This window comes from Coffea arabica, chromosome 2c (genome assembly GCF_036785885.1).
Source record: "Coffea arabica cultivar ET-39 chromosome 2c, Coffea Arabica ET-39 HiFi, whole genome shotgun sequence".
NCBI lineage: Eukaryota > Viridiplantae > Streptophyta > Magnoliopsida > Gentianales > Rubiaceae > Coffea > Coffea arabica.
The window spans coordinates 18153088-18173219 of NC_092312.1; the positions used below are offsets into that span (position 1 = coordinate 18153088).

Below are 20132 nucleotides of genomic sequence, written 5' to 3' on the forward strand. Positions count from 1 at the left end.
ACCTTTTAAATTTTACTTACGTTAACTAATTGACAAATGTATCTGCTGGTTGGTAATTACATTTAACTAGAATAACAGAAATTTAATATCTAATGAAGGTGATTAAAAAATTATTACTCCTAGGCGGCAATAGAAGAAGTAATTTGGCGCCAATTTCTGAAAGTTAAATTTATGTATTTAACATAAATTAAATATGTGAAAGTTAAAAAAGAAAAAGAAATAGCGCATAACATACCAGCTCTTAATGGGAAATTGACAGGTTTTGTAGTATGTATTGTACCGGCTTTTTATGGGAAACATACCAACTCTTTATAGGAACAATTGGTTAAATAGCGGCCAAAGGAAAACTAGTATGTTTTGTATTTAACATAAATTAAATATGTGAAAGTTAAAAAAAAAAAAGAAATAGCGCATAACATACTAGCTATTTATGGGAAACTGACAGGTTTTGTAGTATGTTTTGTATCAGCTCTTTATGGGAAACATACCAGCTCTTTATAGGAAAAAATAGTTAAATAGCGGCCAAAGGAAAGCTAGTATGTTTTGTATTTAACATAAATTAAATATGTCAATTTAATTTATAAAAAAAAGAAATTGCCCATAACATACCAGTTCTTTATGAGAAACTAACAGGTTTTGTATTTAATGTGCTATTTAACCAATTTTTCACACTTAAACAAATTTACGAAAATTAAAATAACGTATTTGAAAATTGCGTTTTTATGTGGAAGTAAAATACTCATAAATAGTTAGTACTTTATTCATATAATGGAAGAAACTTGTAAAGAACTAGTATATTATGGACAATTTTTTTTATTTTCAAATATTTCATTTATATTAAATACAAAACATGCTAGTTTCCTTTCGTAAAAATATTTGTGTAACGGCTATTGAATTTTATTTGCAAATATTTATGTATTTAACATAAATTAAATAATTTAGAATAAAATGTTCATAAAAACCTGGTACTTGATTCATGTAATAGAGAAAAGCCATAAAGAATTAGTACTTTATGGAATATTTCTTTTTTAAAAAATATTTAATTTATGTTAAATAGATAACCTACTAGTTTTTTTCGTAAGAAATTACTGTAACACTTTTTGAATATTACTTAAACACATTTATATATTCACAACAGGCACAAGAATGGCACAAAAATGGTGCCTTACTCCCTAATCTAGCTTTAATTAATGTATTAGCCATCAAGTTTGTGTTATTGTTGTTAAGCTTAATTAATCACTTTAAATGCCTTTTTCTTCAACTAAAGGGTAGTAATAAACCCCAACTTCATAGGATATATTTGTAATTTTGGCCTTCATGATGTCAGCAAAGGGGTCCAATTTAAAAGCAAGGGAGGTCAGTGTAATTTTAAGAACCTCAGGGGGTGCCAATGAAAGTGTCAGAAACCTCAGGGGAGGTTTCTGAAATTATCCCTTATTTTTTTCCCATTTTCCTGATAATGACATAATGCACATAGTTGCGTCATTTTCCATTTATACTTTTGCACTATGATACTAGTGTTACTAATCAAACCTGCAATAACCTTTTGTTCTCGACTTAAGTTTTACTTTAATAAATATAAATTTTGAAATCTTCACAGAAATAATTTAAATGGTTTAAGACTTCTCTTGTCTAATTACTAAAAAAGAATTAAATTTCAATACAAATTCTTTATTATCCCTTAAAATACTTTGCATAACACAAGAACCTATTTATATATGGCATATAATTGAGTTACGCCAAACATTTCTTACATTTCCGCAAAATGCGGGGTTTGGTGGACAAAATCTGGACTGAGGCGCAATCAATTAAGATGATTATATGGTAGTGTTAATGGTAAAGATTTGGCCAAAAAACAACCACATAATGTGAAATGATTGTATAACGGTTTGTTTAACGGGTACTATAAAGCATTCATTAAAATATATTTCAAATGTTATATTTTTCAAAATATAATATTAAGTAAAAAAAGTAAATAAATACAAAGGATGATAGATAAATTTAAATAGAAAAATATATAAATGCAAGAAAAGATAATAATTATAAATATATATCCTTATACTATATAAGAATGAGTTTATGACAAAAATTTCAACCGCAAGGGTAGGACTATTTTGAGAATATGAAAGTATTTGAAATGCAATTGAAGTATTGAATATGAATCATTATAGCTAATTATATTTTTTTATAATTACTTAAATGTTCTGTCAAATATTTAAAGTTATGGGTAAGTTTAACATGTGGCAATATTCGATATCCGATTAAACATTGAGTATAATTGAATTTAGCTTGTGTTTTAGTGGAATTATATGAAAATCCTTTTAATCATTTAATTGGGTTAACATCCAAGTCTTTTAATTTCTTAAAGCCTTTCTTATCAGTTATTTGCAAACTTATGATATATAAATGTTAAAACACAATTAATACTGATTAGTAGAAAAATTTCCTTATACTATATAAGAATGAGTTTAGAGCAAAGATTTCAACCGCAAGGGTGTGACTATTTTGGAAATATGAGAGTATTTGAAGTGCAATTAAAGTATTGAATTTTTTTTTTTTTTTTTTTTTTTAGGTGTGTCCCGCAGGGAATGGACCCTACAGACTATTCACCACCCTCAGCAACTTGCTGGCAGCAAGGTTCAAACCAGGGACCTGAGGCTCCATCTTCAGCAACCTCAACCACCAGACCAAGCCCCTGAGGGCCAATTAAAGTATTGAATATGAATCATTATAACTAATTTGATTTTTTTATAATTAGTTAAATGTTCTGTCAGACATTTAAAGTTATGGGTAAGTTTAACATGCGGCAATATTCGATATCCGATTAAACATTGGGTACAATTGAATTCAATTTGTGTATTAATGGAATTACATAAAAATCCTTTTAATCATTTAATTGGATTAACATCCAAGTCTCTTAATTTCTTAAATCCTTTCTCATCAGTTATTTGCAAACTTATGATATATAGATGTTAAGACACAATTAATACTGATTAGTAGAAAATTTTGGTTTCTTGGCCATTACCATAATAACCTCCATCTATTCAAATTCATTTCATTTACTTATAACTTTGTTCCACTACAATCATGTAGTCTATTGAATTCAAATGTTACTATATTAGTTACTTCTTTTTCCCATTTTGCAATATTTTTTTCAATAGGTATGTTTTCTTTAGCTAATCTACATTTTTTGTTGTAAAAAATCTGTAATCTTGCAAGTTGTATGTGTAATACTTTTTTAGTATTTTAATTCAATTGCCCATGTTAGATAGGCTTGATAGGGAGGAGATCACATTTGTTAATTGTTATTTGTGGTTTATAATAAGTTTATCATCATAAAATTTTTCATTTATAGATTGCATCTACTTCTTTTGTTGTTTTAACTATTAGTTACGGTAATTTTCAAATTGTTTGCTACTTTATTGATGATTCCATTTAGGCAATTTTTCACTTCATTTGATTTGCCAATATATTTAACTATCTACTTAAAACTATTTGGTTGTAGATCCAAAGTATGTATTTCATTACTTTTAATTGTTTTCTTGAATTGAGTGGATTAAGATGCTTTAGTACTTTTTTGAGATAATTATTCATCTAGATTAGCATGTTAGCTATTGTATATATTTGCAACTAAGTCAAAAATTGATGTTTTGTGACTTGTAACCCCTACTGAGAAGGAGATGTTTTACTATATGCCATAAATCATAAATAAATTATAATTGATTGATTGGTCAATGTGGATGTTTTATGATGATATGTCCTTAGAATCAATATAAATCAAAGAATTTAGCTTGGAAGAACCGAAATTCTACTAGCAATGATTTCTTCAAGTATGCTAATTATTCAAATCTCACTTATATGACAAGATAATGAGGTGGATTACTTTCATATCAAAATCAAATTCAAATTAAACAACAAATTTTAATATCTCTAAAGTGCATAAGCAGATATAAGTAGATCTTTTATTCTATTAGATTAGACGCAAAGTGGTTAATTGTGTTTTATAATTATATTTCAGTGCATATTATATTTTTTACTCAATATGTAATTTATGATTTTTCTGTTTAATATCCCATAATAAAATTATCTTACTTCAATTTATATAAATAAAAGATAGATTAGATGGCTGTTAGAAAAACCCATTTTATAATAGGATGCACTTAACTTATCAAAGGGTTTCATAATTACACTTTGTGATAAAATGTCTTTACGATGGCATAAATCATAGCTTACAATTAATGCAACCATTTTATACGTGGCTCAACAGTCGGAACCGTTGTCTCCAACTTCTAGCGACTGCTAAGTAAGTACCAACTAATTATACCTAAAAAAAAGAAAAAAAGAAAAGAATAAAAGAAGTAGTGCTAGCTACTTGCGCCTTTTGCCATGAATTTAGCCAAAGGCGGTGAAACCCCATCGCGCCTTCATGAATGCCAAATAAGGAAGGGATGGGCCGGATGGCAACAACTGTATGTACAGTATAACGTATCAGAAGGAGGAGACACAATTTCAGCCTATTCAAATTTCGGAACTCTAATTATCAAATCGATTAAGCTTTACATCTCGGAATCCATTTTGGTACGTTTCTCATCCTCATTCTCATGCGATTTACCTTTTCATTCTATTAAAAGTCCCGATTTTCCAAATTATTATTGTTGATTTTATCAGCTAGGGTTTCCATTTTTGCCTTTGTCAAATCCCTCATTCTAAAAGAAATTCATTCTTTTGTGTGATCTGGGTTTTCCTCAATTTATGCATTTTTACCTGAATTAGGTACAAGATTTGATTTTTCATCTTTCCTCTTGATCGAATTTGATTTCTGATTAGTATATATAAACGTCTTTTTTCCTTTTTACAAGAGAAATTATCTGGAATTCAATTTAGAACGAGTTTTCTAGATTGATCCTTCAGCCTTTTGTTTCAGAAAGGTTTGCCATGTGTACAAAAAGTTAAAAATGGTAGTATGAGAAAGGATTGTTTCAGATGTGAGAAGCTTTCTGCGTTTAGTGATGGTTGAGTTGACAATCAAACACTTTGGGCTTTCTTATTAGTGCAGGAGAGTAGTGATGTTAGTTTGTTAGCTTGTTGGCTACCACATTTGGAGTGCATTGATCATAATTATGTGGAAAATGCTTGCTGTTTAATGTATCAGGACCATTTCCTTTTTTTTTTTTTTTTTTTTTTCTGAATTTCAAGTAATTAGCTGAATTGTCTTGTTGTTATGGTTGCTAGAAGGGGCGACTACCAATGCTATTCCTGTTAAGTGAAGGAGGTTCTGTGATTATGCATTCTTTCTTGGGGTTACCCAAAGATCACATGCTTATTCAGGGTTCGTCATACATGAAGCCCTTTTATTTTGTGTTTTTGCTCTGAAGCTACAAGACAACATTTTATGTCTTTAGTTTGGATATGCATTTTCTTCTGCATCTATCAAAGTTTTATATGACTTTGCGTGAAGAGTTTATGAGCTAAATACAGGTTTCTGGTGGTATGGAGCTCAATCTATTTAATGCTTTTAAATAACCATAAATTTGTTGTGTATTCTTGTGTCTTAATGCAGATTGGGTCTTGGTTAGGTTTGTGGGTGTATGATTTGGACAGCTTCTTAGCTGAATATTTATGGGGGCACCAAAGCAGAAGTGGACTCCTGAAGAAGAAGCAGCTCTCAAAGCTGGAGTCCTTAAGCATGGGCCTGGCAAGTGGCGCACAATTCTTAAAGATCCAGAATTTAGTGGTGTCCTGTGCCTGCGTTCGAATGTAGATCTCAAGGTACTAATCTCCTCCTATTTTTTGTTATATCAAATTATGTTACTGAAATGAGTAAGCGTACCATTCTTAGGGGCTGAATACCTGTTGGCCGTGTATCTTTTTTGTCATTGGGATTTGTCTTATACGGGTTGTATGTAGACATTGAATTTTAGTTTCTGATATTGATTAGGACAAGTGGAGGAACATGAGTGTCATGGCAAATGGATGGGGTTCTCGAGAGAGGGCAAGGCTGGCACTCAAAAGAATGAACCAGGCTGCTAAACAGGATGACAGCCCTATGGCCATCAGCAATTTAGCTCAAAGTGATGATGATAATGTTGATCCAAGGCCCCATGCAACCTCCAGTGGCTCTCCACAGATTGGTAGTTCCAAAAGATCAATCATAAGGTTAATATGTCAATATAAGAGCATCACAGCCTGCTTCTTCTTCTTCTTCTTTTTTTTCTTTTTCCTTCTGTTGAGTTTGTGAGAAACAGCTCATGCTCAAGATGAATGACTAGTTTCTAGAAGTTAAATGTGACTTTTGCTTATTATTTGTCTCCTGTGATTGTATTGTAGTTATGAATAGATATATGAGTCTCACAATTGCTCTATCTAGTATTTACACTCTTGTAAGGGGTTCACAATTCATGGCATGATTAGATTCAATTTTTAGCCTTATCTTTGTTTGGCAGCATTCCTTACACTTGAATATTTCATTCTTTTCATTTTTATTACAGGTTGGACAATCTTATAATGGAGGCTATAAACAACCTGAGGGAGCCTGGTGGTTCTAACAAGACAACTATTGCTGCATACATAGAGGTTTTTGTCTTAAATATTTCAAGAACAATACTCCAAAATACCACATTAATGAAAGTAAAATTCATCATAGTTGTTATGCTGCTCTATTGGCCTTCCATGTCAAATATATTTCTTATGTTCTGGAATTTGGTTCCCAGCAGATGGCTTTGGGATTGTTTATCAAAAAATGGTTTTTTATATTCATGCCACTGCTTAAGTTTTTCTACAACGGCATTGTCTTTTAGTGTTGCAGTTCTTTACAGTTCTGCATGACATGTTTACTGGTATCCAACTTCTCTAGGTGGTCTTTAGTTATATACGAAAAAGGGAAAAGGAAAAAATAGAGTAGACATGAACCTGTGTCTTGTGCATTTTTAATAGTTACTATGTTGTGTTACTAAAGAGGAATGGAAATAATGGGTCTCGCAGTTATTTGGAGCTACCTTAATATATCTTGCCGTCTTCTAAGCACTTCTCTTTCTCTTCCACTTCTTTCTCCACAGTTTTCTTTGCAGTCTAAGCCAATTACAGAATTCACTTGGTATCTGGATTCAGAACTATTGGTGTTCAAGCCAAGCTAATGTACAAAGGAACCAAAGTCCATTCCTGTTCAAGAAGATTTTTTCAGTTTGTTTGTCTTTCATCTGGTGCAATCAGAAACTCAATTGCTTTTTCATTAATTCACCTAGGTAGCTGACATCTTTAGTGGTTCGACATGCAAAAGGACCATGTGAATCTTTTCTTGCTTGAAATCAAATTCAATTACAATATCCTGTGTGGAAGTTTAGGATAACGACGAGGACCTTCTGTCTGGTTTCTAGACATATTATGGAATCCCACATCATGATACTGGTTAGCTCTTGTTTCTGACAGTAATGTAAGTTTGGAAACTTTATTAGCTTGTACAAGAGTTCCATGCCACAGTGCATGTAGTATAATGTAACATATGCTTAGTTGTTGGTCAAAGGAATGGAAATTTTTTTTTTTGGTAATTGGTTGTAATTGGAGCTGTAATAATAAGCCATGTAAAAATGGACGCTTAATGTTGGATTTTATTGAAATTGTTAAGTAGTTGCACGAAGCAAACTGGTTAAGACTTTTGTCTAAAGTTTTCTGTTTTCTCTTCTGCCTTCAAGGATGAGTACTGGGCACCTCCAAACTTCAAAAGGCTACTGTCGTCTAAGTTGAAGTACTTGAGTGCAACTGGGAAACTTATAAAGGTAGATTTTTCATTCTGAGTGCTTCATTTTAGAAATTTTCTTGTATTGGTCTGCTTTGTCTAATATTCACTTGATGTCATGAGTATAGATTTAGTTTGTTCCCTCCCCTCCCCTCCCCTGGAGGTGTCTTGCCAAATTTGTGTTTGAGAAGCTAATTGGTTCTAGGGAAAATATATTATGTCTTCATAGATGAAACGCAAGTATAGAATAGCACCAACTTCAGCATTGTCTGACAAGAGACGAAAGCCTTCCACGCCGCTCATGGAAGGACAGCTTGAAGGGAGGCAGAGGGTTTCCCCTATCATTGACCAGGATGGCATGGGTGCCTTGACTAAATCTCAGATTGATTTAGAGTTAGCTAAAATGAGGAGTATGACACCGGAAGAAGCTGCTGCAGCTGCTGCCCAAGCAGTTGCTGAAGCAGAAGCTGCCATAGCAGAGGCTGAAGAGGCTGCAAGAGAAGCAGAGGCAGCAGAAGCAGATGCAGAAGCAGCACAGGCCTTTGCTGAAGCAGCAATGAAGACACTTAAAGGGAGAAGTACTCCAAGGATGGTATGACCTTTAAAGTAATTTATTTTTTAGGCTTAGCTTGATTACATCCTTAAGTTGCTAAATTTTAATGGCTGGGGCTTTTTTCCTTTATTTTGCAAACTTGGCTTTATGCTCTCGAACTTGACTTCATTTTACAAGCTTGTTTCAATATTTCAAAATGAAGTTATTCTTGTTTGCGCACTGGTTATAACTGTTCTTGCAGAAACTGCAGGGAATAACAAAGAATAAATGAAATGGTTCTCCCAAGTTTTGCTCTTGTAAGAAACATATTCTTGATTTGAGGATAAGTATTAAAATGAGACGGAAGAATAAATTTTTTGTGTTCAATTACCTAAGGAGCACTGCTAAGGGGTTCTGGGTTATGGTTGGCTAGGGGATCACTGAGGTTAGGGATAGTGTTCTTATCCTTAGCTATAGCTTTTGCTCGCCTATTGTTATCGTAAATAGTGATTGGCTGTTCATCTTTGTCCTACTTTAATCTTTGTTCTGTCATTTCTGTTCAACAAAGTGAGTTTTCTATGCTAGTAGCGTAGAGATAACTACATTAATCTTGTTTCTATGAATCTGCAGATGGTTCGTGCATGATGATAAACCTTTTGAAGTGGGTGTATCGACATTTCCTAGTTGAAAGCCCGTGAGATCCATTGCAATAATTGTACTGTTTCTCATACTCGACCTGTAGCTGTAAATATGGCAAAATATTTTCTTCTTGAGCTGTGAATCTAGGATGTAGCTCTACCAGGATATCCTGCGAACTTAGACTGGCAGAAAATTCTTCTGTAACTTATTCAGAATGTTTAGGCAACTGCATATTCTATGAACTTTTTGCTTTGGGGCTGATGTGTATCCTTGTGTTGGAAGCTTAGACAGCTTGCAGATTTCCTTGTAGGATGTACACATGAACAGAGGGAGTTAGAATCCAACATAAAAGGCTGGAATTCTTCAATTTTTGTGTTAATTTTGTTCATTGGATTTCTGAGATGGAAAGTGTAAGGGATGACAATTTCCAAGCTTTTTTTTTCTTTGAGAAAGTAGCTTGTTTAAGTTGAAGAAAGACGCATTTGATTGTGTAAACTTCGGGTTAATCCAATTTCTACATTGGCATTTCAGGGGAGAGTTCACTAAACCAAAATGGGCAGGGCGCTAGTTTTCGGAAGAATAAGAAGATTTCTGTCATTCCTTTTGTTCCTTTTTAGTTTCTCGGTTTAGGGGATTGCTTAATAACTGCCTATTCTGGAAGAAGCGTTGCTTTGACATTTGGGATTAACAAGTAGATAGTGGAAATGCGCTTTACGCACTATTTTCTATTTCAACATCTATTAAAGGGATAATTTCAGAAACCTCCCTTAAGGTTTTTGACAATTTCACTAAACTCTCCCAAGGTTTCAATAATTTTATAGACCGCTCTTGGTCCAATCAAATGGCTAAAAGGGGACATTTAAAGCTGAAAAATGCTTCTTATTATTTCACTTGCCATTTTCTAATCTCAAATAACAATTTACATCAATTTTCTAATTTTAATCTCTTCCCCCCTCCCTCCATCTCTCTTTCATACTCTTCTCTCTTTTTTTTCTTACAATTGCTTCTACCTCTCATCAAATACCACACTCCATTCTTACCAATCACACCACTAATAATTTTTTGCCATTTTTAAAATTTATCTGTATTTTTTTGTCTTCTTGTCTATTTTTTACTATAAAAATTTTAGACCCTTTTTTTTTGTTTCAATAGTTTTAATCTTTACAAATGTTAACCAATTGAAGTTACAAAATTAACAAAGTTCAAACTGTGGATTTTATTGTCAAATTAGAGGAAGATGAAAAAGGTGGCAGTGATATAGGGGAAAAATGAAATTGAGAGTTGGAAAATAAAGAAGTGACTATTATGTTTGTTAAGCAAAAAAGTCTAGTAATTAAAAAACTCATTGGTTCTCTCTTTTATTTACCTATTGATTTTGATTTTGCCATGAAGATACAATTTTGTTTCTATTTTTAAGAGTGTTAGAGTAATGATGAATTATGTTCTTAGGGATATGGGGTTTTTTTTGGTTTAGTATCAGTAGTGGTGGTAGTGAGTTGCATTAGGTAAGAATTAGCAAGTAATGAATTTTGAGATGAATTGGACTCGCCGGACTCTATTTGCTTCAGTAAGTACGCCACATACAAGAACTTAAAAATTAAAACCTTGTTTTGTTTTATCTTATTCTTTAGAAGATGGGTATTTTTAGATATTTGTGAAAAATTATAGGCTATTGGGTCTATATTATTGCGTAAACTTTAAAACCGAGAGATGTAGGTATAATTTTTAAAGCTTGAAAAGAGCTTTCTATAATTTGCTGAAAACCTCAAGGGAGGTCTCTGAAATTATCCCTCTATTAAATTGTCATATCATAAACATCCCATTTTAAATCTTTTTTTTTTGGGTCCTTCTAATAAACTAGTGGAAAAATGAGGCTCCCATGATTACAAACTACTTGTTATTTCTCCATTCGTGAGCTATCCGAAATGGTAATGTAATCTTGTCGAATCAATTGTACACTGAAATCGAGTAAAAAATTTCGTCGAATGGTGAACACTGCATTGGTCTTGGATCGGTCATGATTCAATTGGTCGGTTGTAAATAATAATATATATTTAAGTCGAGGAAAGGGCGACTGCTAGACCAGAAAGTGTGGTCTTTCAATGGGTAAAGTCAGAAGGGACAGTCTCCTTTTGGTTCTTCTTTTGAATCCAATCATTACAACAAAGGAGCTCAAGCGGGGATTGATTTTTAAAGCATGCAGCATGAACCTAGAGACGAATAAAGCTAACATCAAAACTGATACAAATGAGGTGCAGAACATGAACATGAGGCGTCCTGGAAGAGTAGTTTTTATTAATCTCATCTATTTTTACTAATTCCAGATAGCTATCCAGAGGGTGAAAGAAGAAGTGTGGCCGTTGGAGGATATTAAGATGTATACATACAACAGTAAATGATAGTATCATATAAGTCCTGTTCTATGCATCCCAAAATATTATTCAAAGTTCTTACTCCATGATCCACATCTTGAAGAGTTACTCTTCCAGTTGTACTTGTATAGTTGTATGCAGTCAAAGAAGCAAAGTAGATAAAAGCAACTCAAATCAGTTTGTGTGATTCTTTTTGTACTAGTGCAAATATGCAAGAAATTCCAGTTGTGTATGCATCCACAACGACAAGATTAGACCGCTGAATTTGTTGCTTTTCGAGGGAGTTGCGTGTCACCTTAAAATGGAGTATCAGAGCTGCAGCACCGAATCAAGCGTGGAAACTCTCTCTCTTTCGTCTTGTTCCCCTTGGCTTCGAATCAATGGGCAGACATAATAATCACTGTGCAAATAGATGAAATAATAACAACGTTGACTACAGCTTCACGAATTGCCTCCAACGATGGGATACCTCGAGGCTTTGCTCTGTTGTAGCTTCGTGGTGGTAGAAGAACATCTCTCAGATTATCTAGAGCCATTGAATAGTCCATCCTAGACTTGCATTATAAGGAGTATACTTTTTTGTTTTTTTTGTTGAAACGTTCGAATCATTTCATTCATTGTAACGAGAAATTACATGTGCGAGCAAAGGCTTGAAAAGACTGTACATCTAGTGTTCAAAAGAACTGAGAAAATTCCATTCCTCATCCATAAAAATGTCCAAGGCATGGGAACTTAATCTTTTACTTCTTTCTATGCTATCTTCTTTAACCAAGCAAAACAAGCACATACGAAACAACTTTTGCATGTTAAGTATGTCATCTATCAAGGTAGCTATACTACTATTGGAGGGGCTCTTGCACTTTATCTGTCTCATGAGTGCCTGGTTCTAAGAGTGGATCGTGATCCTACTCCATTTCTGCTCTAGAGCTTTACACAAAACCAGCTTGATGGCCACTGCTTCATTTATGACTTTATCTCCTAGGCTTCTCTCTTTGAGCTCCCATTATGCAATCCTAATGTTTGGATGCATCCTAGCTGTAATTCTAATCCCTAGTGAGACCTGACTGTACTGACTTGTTGTAGCCACATCCAAAATAATGCTACCCTCTTCTACATGACCCTGATGATGTTCTTCTTGGTTGGAGGTTGTTTCTCCTGTGCTTAGACTGGCTTTAGTGTTCATGATTTCCTCTTGTTCCAGCCATTCTTCATGAGCTTTACCAATTGTCCTAGCTGGTGAGCAGCTGCTTTTGTTTTCAAATTCTTTCTTATTCCTTTCTTTCCACACTTGCCAGAAAACACTCGCAGTCAGTTCAATATGCTCCATCCCCCTTGGCCTTTTCCTTGCCTCTGAAATTCTGATCCACCAATGTTTGAAATCTCCTTGTTGGTCTACAGCACCGTGCCATTGTATTGGTGCCGTCTTCCAAACCTCCTGCGTGTGTTGACATTTTAACAATAAATGTTCCACTGTTTCCTGCTCTTCCACACAGATTCTACACATTGGATCTCCCAATCTTGTCTTCCTGTATATTGCTGCTCTCACTGGTAGAGCACCTGTTATGCATTTCCAAATGAAGATCTTTATTTTATGTTTGATGTTGAGCTTCCATAAGGTGTTTCACATTTGTCGAACTTGCTGACTTCCTTCTGTGATACTTGGACCAGCTGCGTCTGATTTTTCCTTCTCAGCATTTGAGTTTTCTGTCATTAGAAGTTTATAGCTTGAGCTGACCGTGTACATCGCCCCTGCATTATGTTGCCAATAGTCGCTGTCCTCCCTCCCCATCAAACTTAAGGGGATGTTTAAGATCTTCTCAGCATTACTTTGATTGAAAGACTTAAAGATTGTGTTTTTATTCCATCTCTGAAGACTGAGTAACTCATGCACCATCTTCAAGTCACTCCTTAGAGGTCTAGGGGAGGTTGGCTTACCAGAGCTATATCCACGAATCCGTCTATGGTCCCAGATGGTTGTACTCCTCCCATTTCCAATCCTTCTGATCACTCCTTTGTCAATTAAGCTCCTAGCTCCTAGTAATCCTTGCCATATCCAGGAAGCATTTTTGTGAGTCTTGCATGTTAAGATTGAGTCCTTGAGGAAGTATCTTGCTCTCAGCACTTTGCCGATCAGGAGGTTTGGTTTGGTGAGTATTCTACGTTGTAAGGAGTATACGATAAGAAAAGGATTAAGAATTCAAGACACGTCAACCAAAGTCAAGAAACTTGGATTGTGACTCACGGCCTCCATTCTCTTTCCATTGCGTTGAAAACTTCAGCCATTTTTACATGGATTCTGAGTAACCCGGGCACAATTACGTTTACATGAGATTTAGAGCGGTGGACCGGCAGACAGAGAGGCAAAGAGAGCTACAATTTCTCGTGCAGGCAAAACGCGGGAGTACGCGGCATGAAGGTCGTGTTTGAATTGTAATTTTTTAAAGTTTTTATAGAAAATATACCGTGATGATTTGATATACGTGAAGTAAAAAAATAATTAAAAAATATACCCACAAAAAATCGTAGAATTTTTTTGATAAAAAAATCCCTTTCCAAACAAGGCCATTCCTCCTCTCGCTGGCCAAACCTATTCAAGTTTGCTTCTACCTCACTTCTAAAGTTCGATGACTGTCGAGTGGAATTGAAGATATTTTTCTGTAGGTTGTTTGCCGTACTTGATGGGGGGGGGGGGGGGGGGGGGGGGGGTTTAGGACCAGAAAAAGGTTCGTTCAACAAGAATTTGGGGCCTCTTCTCAACATTTCCCGGCCTTAATTGGTCAAGCAAAAGTTGTACAGCGACTCTAACAACAATAATAATAATAATAATGTATGTGGGATCGCTGAAAAATAAACTAAATTTACACTGTATTACTATTCAAATTAATGTACATTATGAACAGATAGATATACATACATATATATATTTTTTTAATTCAAATGCATGAGACGGTCCGAACAAAACAGCTAATGGTGGTGTCGTGTTGAAGACCTGGCCAACAGCCTAGATGGCATTAGCATGTGAGTTGTGACCGGAACAAAACAAAATTTAAACTCCTCTCTGAGCTGGTTGGCGCATTTCTGTTTGTTTCGTCGTTCAAAGGATGAAACAGCGAAGAATATGATGAACCCGTCCCCAAATTATCTCATACGGTGGTGCAATCCCCGGATAATTGTGAAGTTTTTTATTCAACCCTCAAGCATACTCCTTTCGGGGTTCTCTTGATCTTTTTTTTTTTTTTTTTTTTTTTATAAAAAAAAAGAGACTTGGGACATTCAGGGTCAACTCTACTAGCTTTGTTAGGGGAAAGACGGCGCTTACAATTAATTTGGCCCACCAGACCAATAGACAAACAGGAGGACTTGGCTGCTAAAACTAATTTTCTTAGTCAACTAGAAGCTACCATTAGCTAGCACACCTTGTGAATTCTGGCGAAAAAAGGAGCCAAGTTTTTCCACCTTCCTTCCTTCGAACCAGTGCTCTACACTCGCATTTTCTTATAAATAAGATCACAGCCATCAAACCATGGCATGCTCAACAATTTTATGGAAAAAAGAGGATCCAAAAATCCCAAATCAAAGCATCTGATTCCCATGAAAGAATAAAAGGGAGAACTCTACTATTATTTTCTTTTCCCCGGCAACAAAACTAGAATAATAATAATGTCGTCATGCAAAGCCAATCAGAAAATTCATCAGGGGCAGTGCATAACATGGTCAGGCTTTCAGGCACTTGCTGCAATAAACTAAGAAGAAGAAATTCCGAAGCATATACCAGGTCAAATCACAACCACCTTGAATTTGAAGTAAAGCTGCTGGCACAAAATAAAATGGACAAAACACGCAATTGAAAATAGAGCATAGCTAAATTAATCATCCATATGTCCAATCAAATCCATTGACAATATATGCCCAAAGAAAAATTTCCTTTCCCCCCCCCCCCCTTCCCAAATTTGCTCCGACCCAAATCTTCTCCCATCAGAAGCAAGCCTCCAGCAGGCAGCAACAGCACAGAGCAGCCAAACTGCAGATTCAGCACAATTAGGTTCCAATAAATAACACCAAAGTACAAATGCACAAAAACACCAACAGAGAATTTTCAACATCCACTCAATTTCCTAGAAGCTTAACTTGTTTGCCATCCACTCAAATTTTGTCATGTCACATGCCTAATGCCATCAACGAATTTTGTATCAACAAGTAAACTATTACTACTCTATTTAATTAGTAGTGGCTCTGCGAAGGTTTCCGCTGATTTCCTCCTCCATTTAATTTAAATTTAAGAGAAAACAAAAACCACACTCAAAGCAAAACCACTGAAACAAGCCAACGAAAAAAATCGTTGATGACGCGCACTTTCCGTTGCATGCGCATCACGCATCATGTCGGTGCCAATAATTGGGGCCCAGGAGGTGAATACGCGTGTCACCCCCACCCATCCCACTTTCTTAAAGACAAACGCATATTTTCCGTTCTTTTTTTTTTTTTTTCTAAGAAACTCCTAACTTCTTCATCTCCTCTAAATAATCTTGTCTCCAACTGCAATGACCAAACAGCCCCCCTCGTTCCCTCAAAATACAAGTCAAAAATCATTGAAGGGCTACTCCAAGAAATTGAGATAGAATACTGGGGGCAAAATGGTCATGCAAAAAAAAAATCTCTAACAACCGTCGCAGTCGACGGAAGCAGGGTATTCCGAAAACCGACAGAATCGATCGGAACAACAGATCCAATCATGTATATCCACCGATTCAAATAAAACTCCACGGGAAAGACATTAGGGAAAAAAAATTTTATACTAGCGTAGATGATGATGACGAAGGTGAGAAGGGGACTGACCAGCCTTCCATGAAACCGGAGCTACCGCTAGATTGCTGTTGAGGAGGAGGAGCAGCATACTGGGGAGCGTATTGGGGAGGGTATCCCTGAGGAGGGTACCCCTGTGGGTATCCTTGTGGAGGGTACCCCGCCGGAGGGTATGCGTCCTTGGCATATCCTTCCGGTGGATAACCTATATACCATGCAACAAACAACAAATCACACCAAAAATTCAACCCCAAAAAGGAAAAAAGAACCGAACAGTTCCGACTAGATCGAATCAATTCAACAAAAGCAGATAGAAAAGTAGGAAGATTAACCAACCTTGGGCAGGGGGAACACCAACAGGGGGTTGCTGATTGTAATAACTCATGATTTATCCTCTTTTTTTTTCTAGGATTTTTTGTTTGTTGGGTTTTGATATCTGGGTTTCAAGATGGTTTTGGTATTTGATGGGGAACTAAAATTGAAAGGGAGGAAAAACCAAGGAAAGGGACAAAAAAAAAAAAGGATGAAAAGCTAGAAAGATAATGGGAGCAGGCGGGCTGGGGTAGTCTTATAGTACTATATTTGATGGTTGGGGGAATTGCGAGGAAGTTGACAACTGTTTACAAGAAGATTAAAAATAAAAAAATAAAAAAAAAAAAACCTACTGCTGCTGCCCCACTAACAAGAAGGAGTAGTAATTTCCACTTTCCCGCGGTTATTGCGAAATTAATCTAAAAATTTTTAAATTATAAATATAAAATTATTTTCTTAAGAACATAGGAAAATATACTGTATAAATGAATATATTTTACAAAATCATAAAAAATTTCCTCTGAACAATTCAAACAAGGCTCCTGCGGCAGAGAAATATAGGACTTATACTGGTTTTAGTAATTTTTTAACATAGAAAAATACGTTGTACATGATGAGAGGCATATAGGACCTGTACTAGTTTTAGTAGTTTTTGAAGTTACGTACCACTACGCGTCAAATCGGCGTGCAGAATACAACTTCAGTGCTAAGTAAAATGGACTTTGATTGCCAACAGCCTCTTGGGCAGCCGCTTGGGCTCAAGTGTTTTGACGTGTGCTCGGGAGGTCAACCCTTGTCACTTAATTGTCACTGTTTAAAAAAGTGACTTCCTCGTATGAAATTTCGTCGGTTTTTTTTTTTTTTTAAAAAAAATTAAATTAAAATAAATTATATAAATACTATTATTGTGATAAAAAAAAAATAGACTTTTGATTTGGTAGATATAAAACGTATTCCTAGAATTCGGCACAAATCTCTGAGTTGTTGGTTGAATATATAATTTTTTTTTTAAATCACATGAAAATTTTCTATCACGAGTCAGGGCAATCGGCAAAATATTTGTTTGGAAAGAGATTTTTCACCAAAAAATCTTTAAATTTTCCATGAAGACATTTTTCAATCACCTTTTTGTTTCACATATATCAAATTGTTACAGTATATTTTTTTTTATGAAAACTCTGAAAAATTGCAATCCAAACACCACCTCTGTGTCACGAGTCAGGTATCTCCTTGCTGTTGAATAAGACAGAGTATCTCATCGCAACGGATCTTCTGTCCCACACCCTGTAAAAAATAAATACAACAGTTTCAAAAAATCAAAATGCATAAAAAATGAGATTTTTTATGAATATTCTGCTGTATTTTTTAATTTTCTATTATATATTAGTTTTTTGAAACTGTTGTATTTATTTTTTACTCAATTAATAGTTATTGGATCATAAGGAAATAAAAAGGAATTAAAACATGATGTTTGTGAAGGAGAAATAGCAATATAATAAAAAATGGGGATAAAAAATAGCACAGAATATGGGACAGAAGATCCGTTGTGATTTTCGCTAAACCCACAATTTTGTGGCCTACTTGTAATAATATACCAAAAGAATCGTACTTTAACTCCCAGCCCCAGGTCATGCCAATTTAAGTTAGCCATGGCTTTTTCTATTCTTTGCCCGGAAGGCATGCTATGAAATTCAAACTTATCACTCATTTTGTAAAATTTAAACTTGTCCTGGCAACTAAACTAGGCTCTTTACCCACCTCTTACTAAGGCACGGAATAGAATAATCCTTTTTCATTGAAGCTTAATATATTGTCGTCTACATTTTGGCTTGATTCCTCGAAATTCCCTGCGACTTGGAAGCTTCCTCAACTTTGATCTTTAGTAAGATCTGGTTAGCTCTAAAATTCCAATACGCTTCTGAGTTTGTTTGGAAAAAAAAAAAGAAAAAGAATAAACTACAGGTTTTGTTAAGTAAAATTTTCCACGAGAATATATAAGGATCAATCTTCTAATTATTGATAGTGTATACATTTTCACCATTAAATGCACAACACATAATCCAAATTTGAATTTAAAACTTAAATTTTGCATATGTGTCGTATATCCAACCGTGGTAGTATATAAACCTTCATTGTGTATAAAATTTACTCGATATACAAAACTACAAAGATTAAGGAACTAATAAAGTGACATGTGTATAGGCCTGTTCTTAAGTATTGACTTGACGTCTTTGCTGCACCAAAAAAAAAAAAAAAAAAAAGGCAAAGGACAAATGTTGCATTAAATAGGGAGTAGTAGTAGATAGATAGATGTTTTTGATCCTCAATTTCTGCATAACAATTTTTAATTTGCATGATAGTACTGTGATGAAGTTAGTAGTATGGACTTCCAAACCTAATACTTCTTTCATGAGGAGATTCATGCTGTAACTGGCGAGTGAAATGATGAATCAATGAAGTAGTTGTAATAGCGAACTTCTATTCCATGCGTTTGTCCGGCCGAACGAATGGTAATCACTAATAGTTGGTTAGAATCGTATTCAAAGAATCAGAATGTCAGCTCAGGGATCACATATATTTATTCGAGAGTATAAAGGACAAATACTCCTTAATTGCCAGTAAAAGGAATGAACATTCATTCCAATGCTCGTACGTTAGCAACTCCCGGAATATTTATACGCTCCAAATGATAATAATAGCACCTCTTATGTATTGAGACTTGATCGTCTTGAACTCTACTTCCAGAAGCAACTCTTATGGTATGGTGGAAAGAAACACCATAGAATCGTCCCTGTACTGTATATATCTAGTTCACTTCTCTCCCAGGAGAAAGCTAGTAGTATATGGTAAGCTTTACTCTGGCTTTTGGCAACGCTTATTTAGTAGTAGTATACGGTCTTGGAACTTTTTTAAACTCTTCCAACCAAGTGAAGGTTAATCTCATCATGGACTACGAAGGCTGGCAAAACTGTCAGATTCCTAGCTTGGAGCCCCCGTTAGGTTAGGAATAGGACATGACTTGATTGGGAGCTTTCTTTTGGGATCTTTATTGGCGTCGCTTTCAATCCATCTCTCTAAGTGTAATCTCATCTTCTTCTGATAAAACACTACTCTTTTTAAAGTTAACTGCTTATAAATCCCGTGGCCTCGTTTGGATTGCAGTTTTTCGTCGAAAAATTACGTTATTTTCCGTAATCACATTTTCCTATTACATTTTTTTCTCACATATATCAAATCGCTATAGTAATTTTTTCATGAAAAATTATGAAAAATGTAATCCAAACACAACCTGTGTTTGTCATCAATTAGTGAGAGGACAAAATCATATGCACGTTCACAGATATAATTCAAAGACTTGCATATACACCTACCAACTCCGCGATCAGCACACATCGAAATAGCTTAGGTTATTGATGCTAAGGTTTCATAAAACCAGTTAAGTGGAAAATTTGGGTTTGTCGAACAACATAACGAAGAATGTAATACTAGCTGTAAAATAAAATGGGGCCGTCCGGCAGGCAGCTGCAGCCGCCCCTGGATGTGAACTTGATCATCTAAACAACCAAACACGGGTTCTCTACCTCCACCACGAAGACCCTCCCCCAACACGAAAACCCTCCAAAAAAAAAAAAAAAAAAAGATGTTTCATGAGGAAAAAAATTTAAAGGCCAAAGAAAACACACGTTTCTTTTTCATCCTTTCAAAGCTTGAATTGGTCCTTTTCATCCCCTCTTTGGCTGAT

At 35.0% G+C, this 20132-nt stretch overlaps 2 protein-coding genes and 1 long non-coding RNA gene across 4 annotated transcripts; 1 reads left to right on the top strand and 2 right to left on the bottom strand.

The window, feature by feature from the left end:
• The first annotated feature begins 4377 nt into the window (after positions 1-4377).
• On the top strand, positions 4378-9270 carry LOC113731534 (telomere repeat-binding factor 1). 2 transcript variants are annotated; one of them, XM_072074870.1, is made up of 7 exons: positions 4378-4578; positions 5577-5769; positions 5939-6156; positions 6489-6573; positions 7689-7772; positions 7962-8324; positions 8895-9270. In XM_072074870.1, exons 2-7 carry the CDS (start codon positions 5620-5622, stop codon positions 8907-8909), a joined length of 915 nt encoding a protein of 304 aa, XP_071930971.1. In that variant the 5' UTR covers positions 4378-4578; positions 5577-5619; the 3' UTR covers positions 8910-9270. The 2 variants fall into 2 exon arrangements, with proteins under 2 accessions (XP_071930971.1, XP_027112655.2); XM_027256854.2 differs by having other exon boundaries at positions 4379-4578; positions 5561-5769.
• A 3008-nt stretch (positions 9271-12278) lies between these two features.
• LOC140035527 (uncharacterized) lies at positions 12279-13558 on the bottom strand. The gene is made up of 3 exons (XM_072076793.1): positions 13518-13558; positions 12920-13431; positions 12279-12832 (listed from the first exon to the last, which is right to left on the bottom strand). Exons 1-3 carry the CDS (start codon positions 13556-13558, stop codon positions 12279-12281), a joined length of 1107 nt encoding a protein of 368 aa, XP_071932894.1.
• A 1486-nt stretch (positions 13559-15044) lies between these two features.
• LOC140035134 (uncharacterized) lies at positions 15045-16619 on the bottom strand. The gene is made up of 3 exons (XR_011839085.1): positions 16415-16619; positions 16112-16283; positions 15045-15296 (listed from the first exon to the last, which is right to left on the bottom strand). It is a non-coding gene; the product is annotated as an uncharacterized lncRNA (long non-coding RNA).
• Between the last annotated feature and the right edge of the window lie 3513 nt (positions 16620-20132).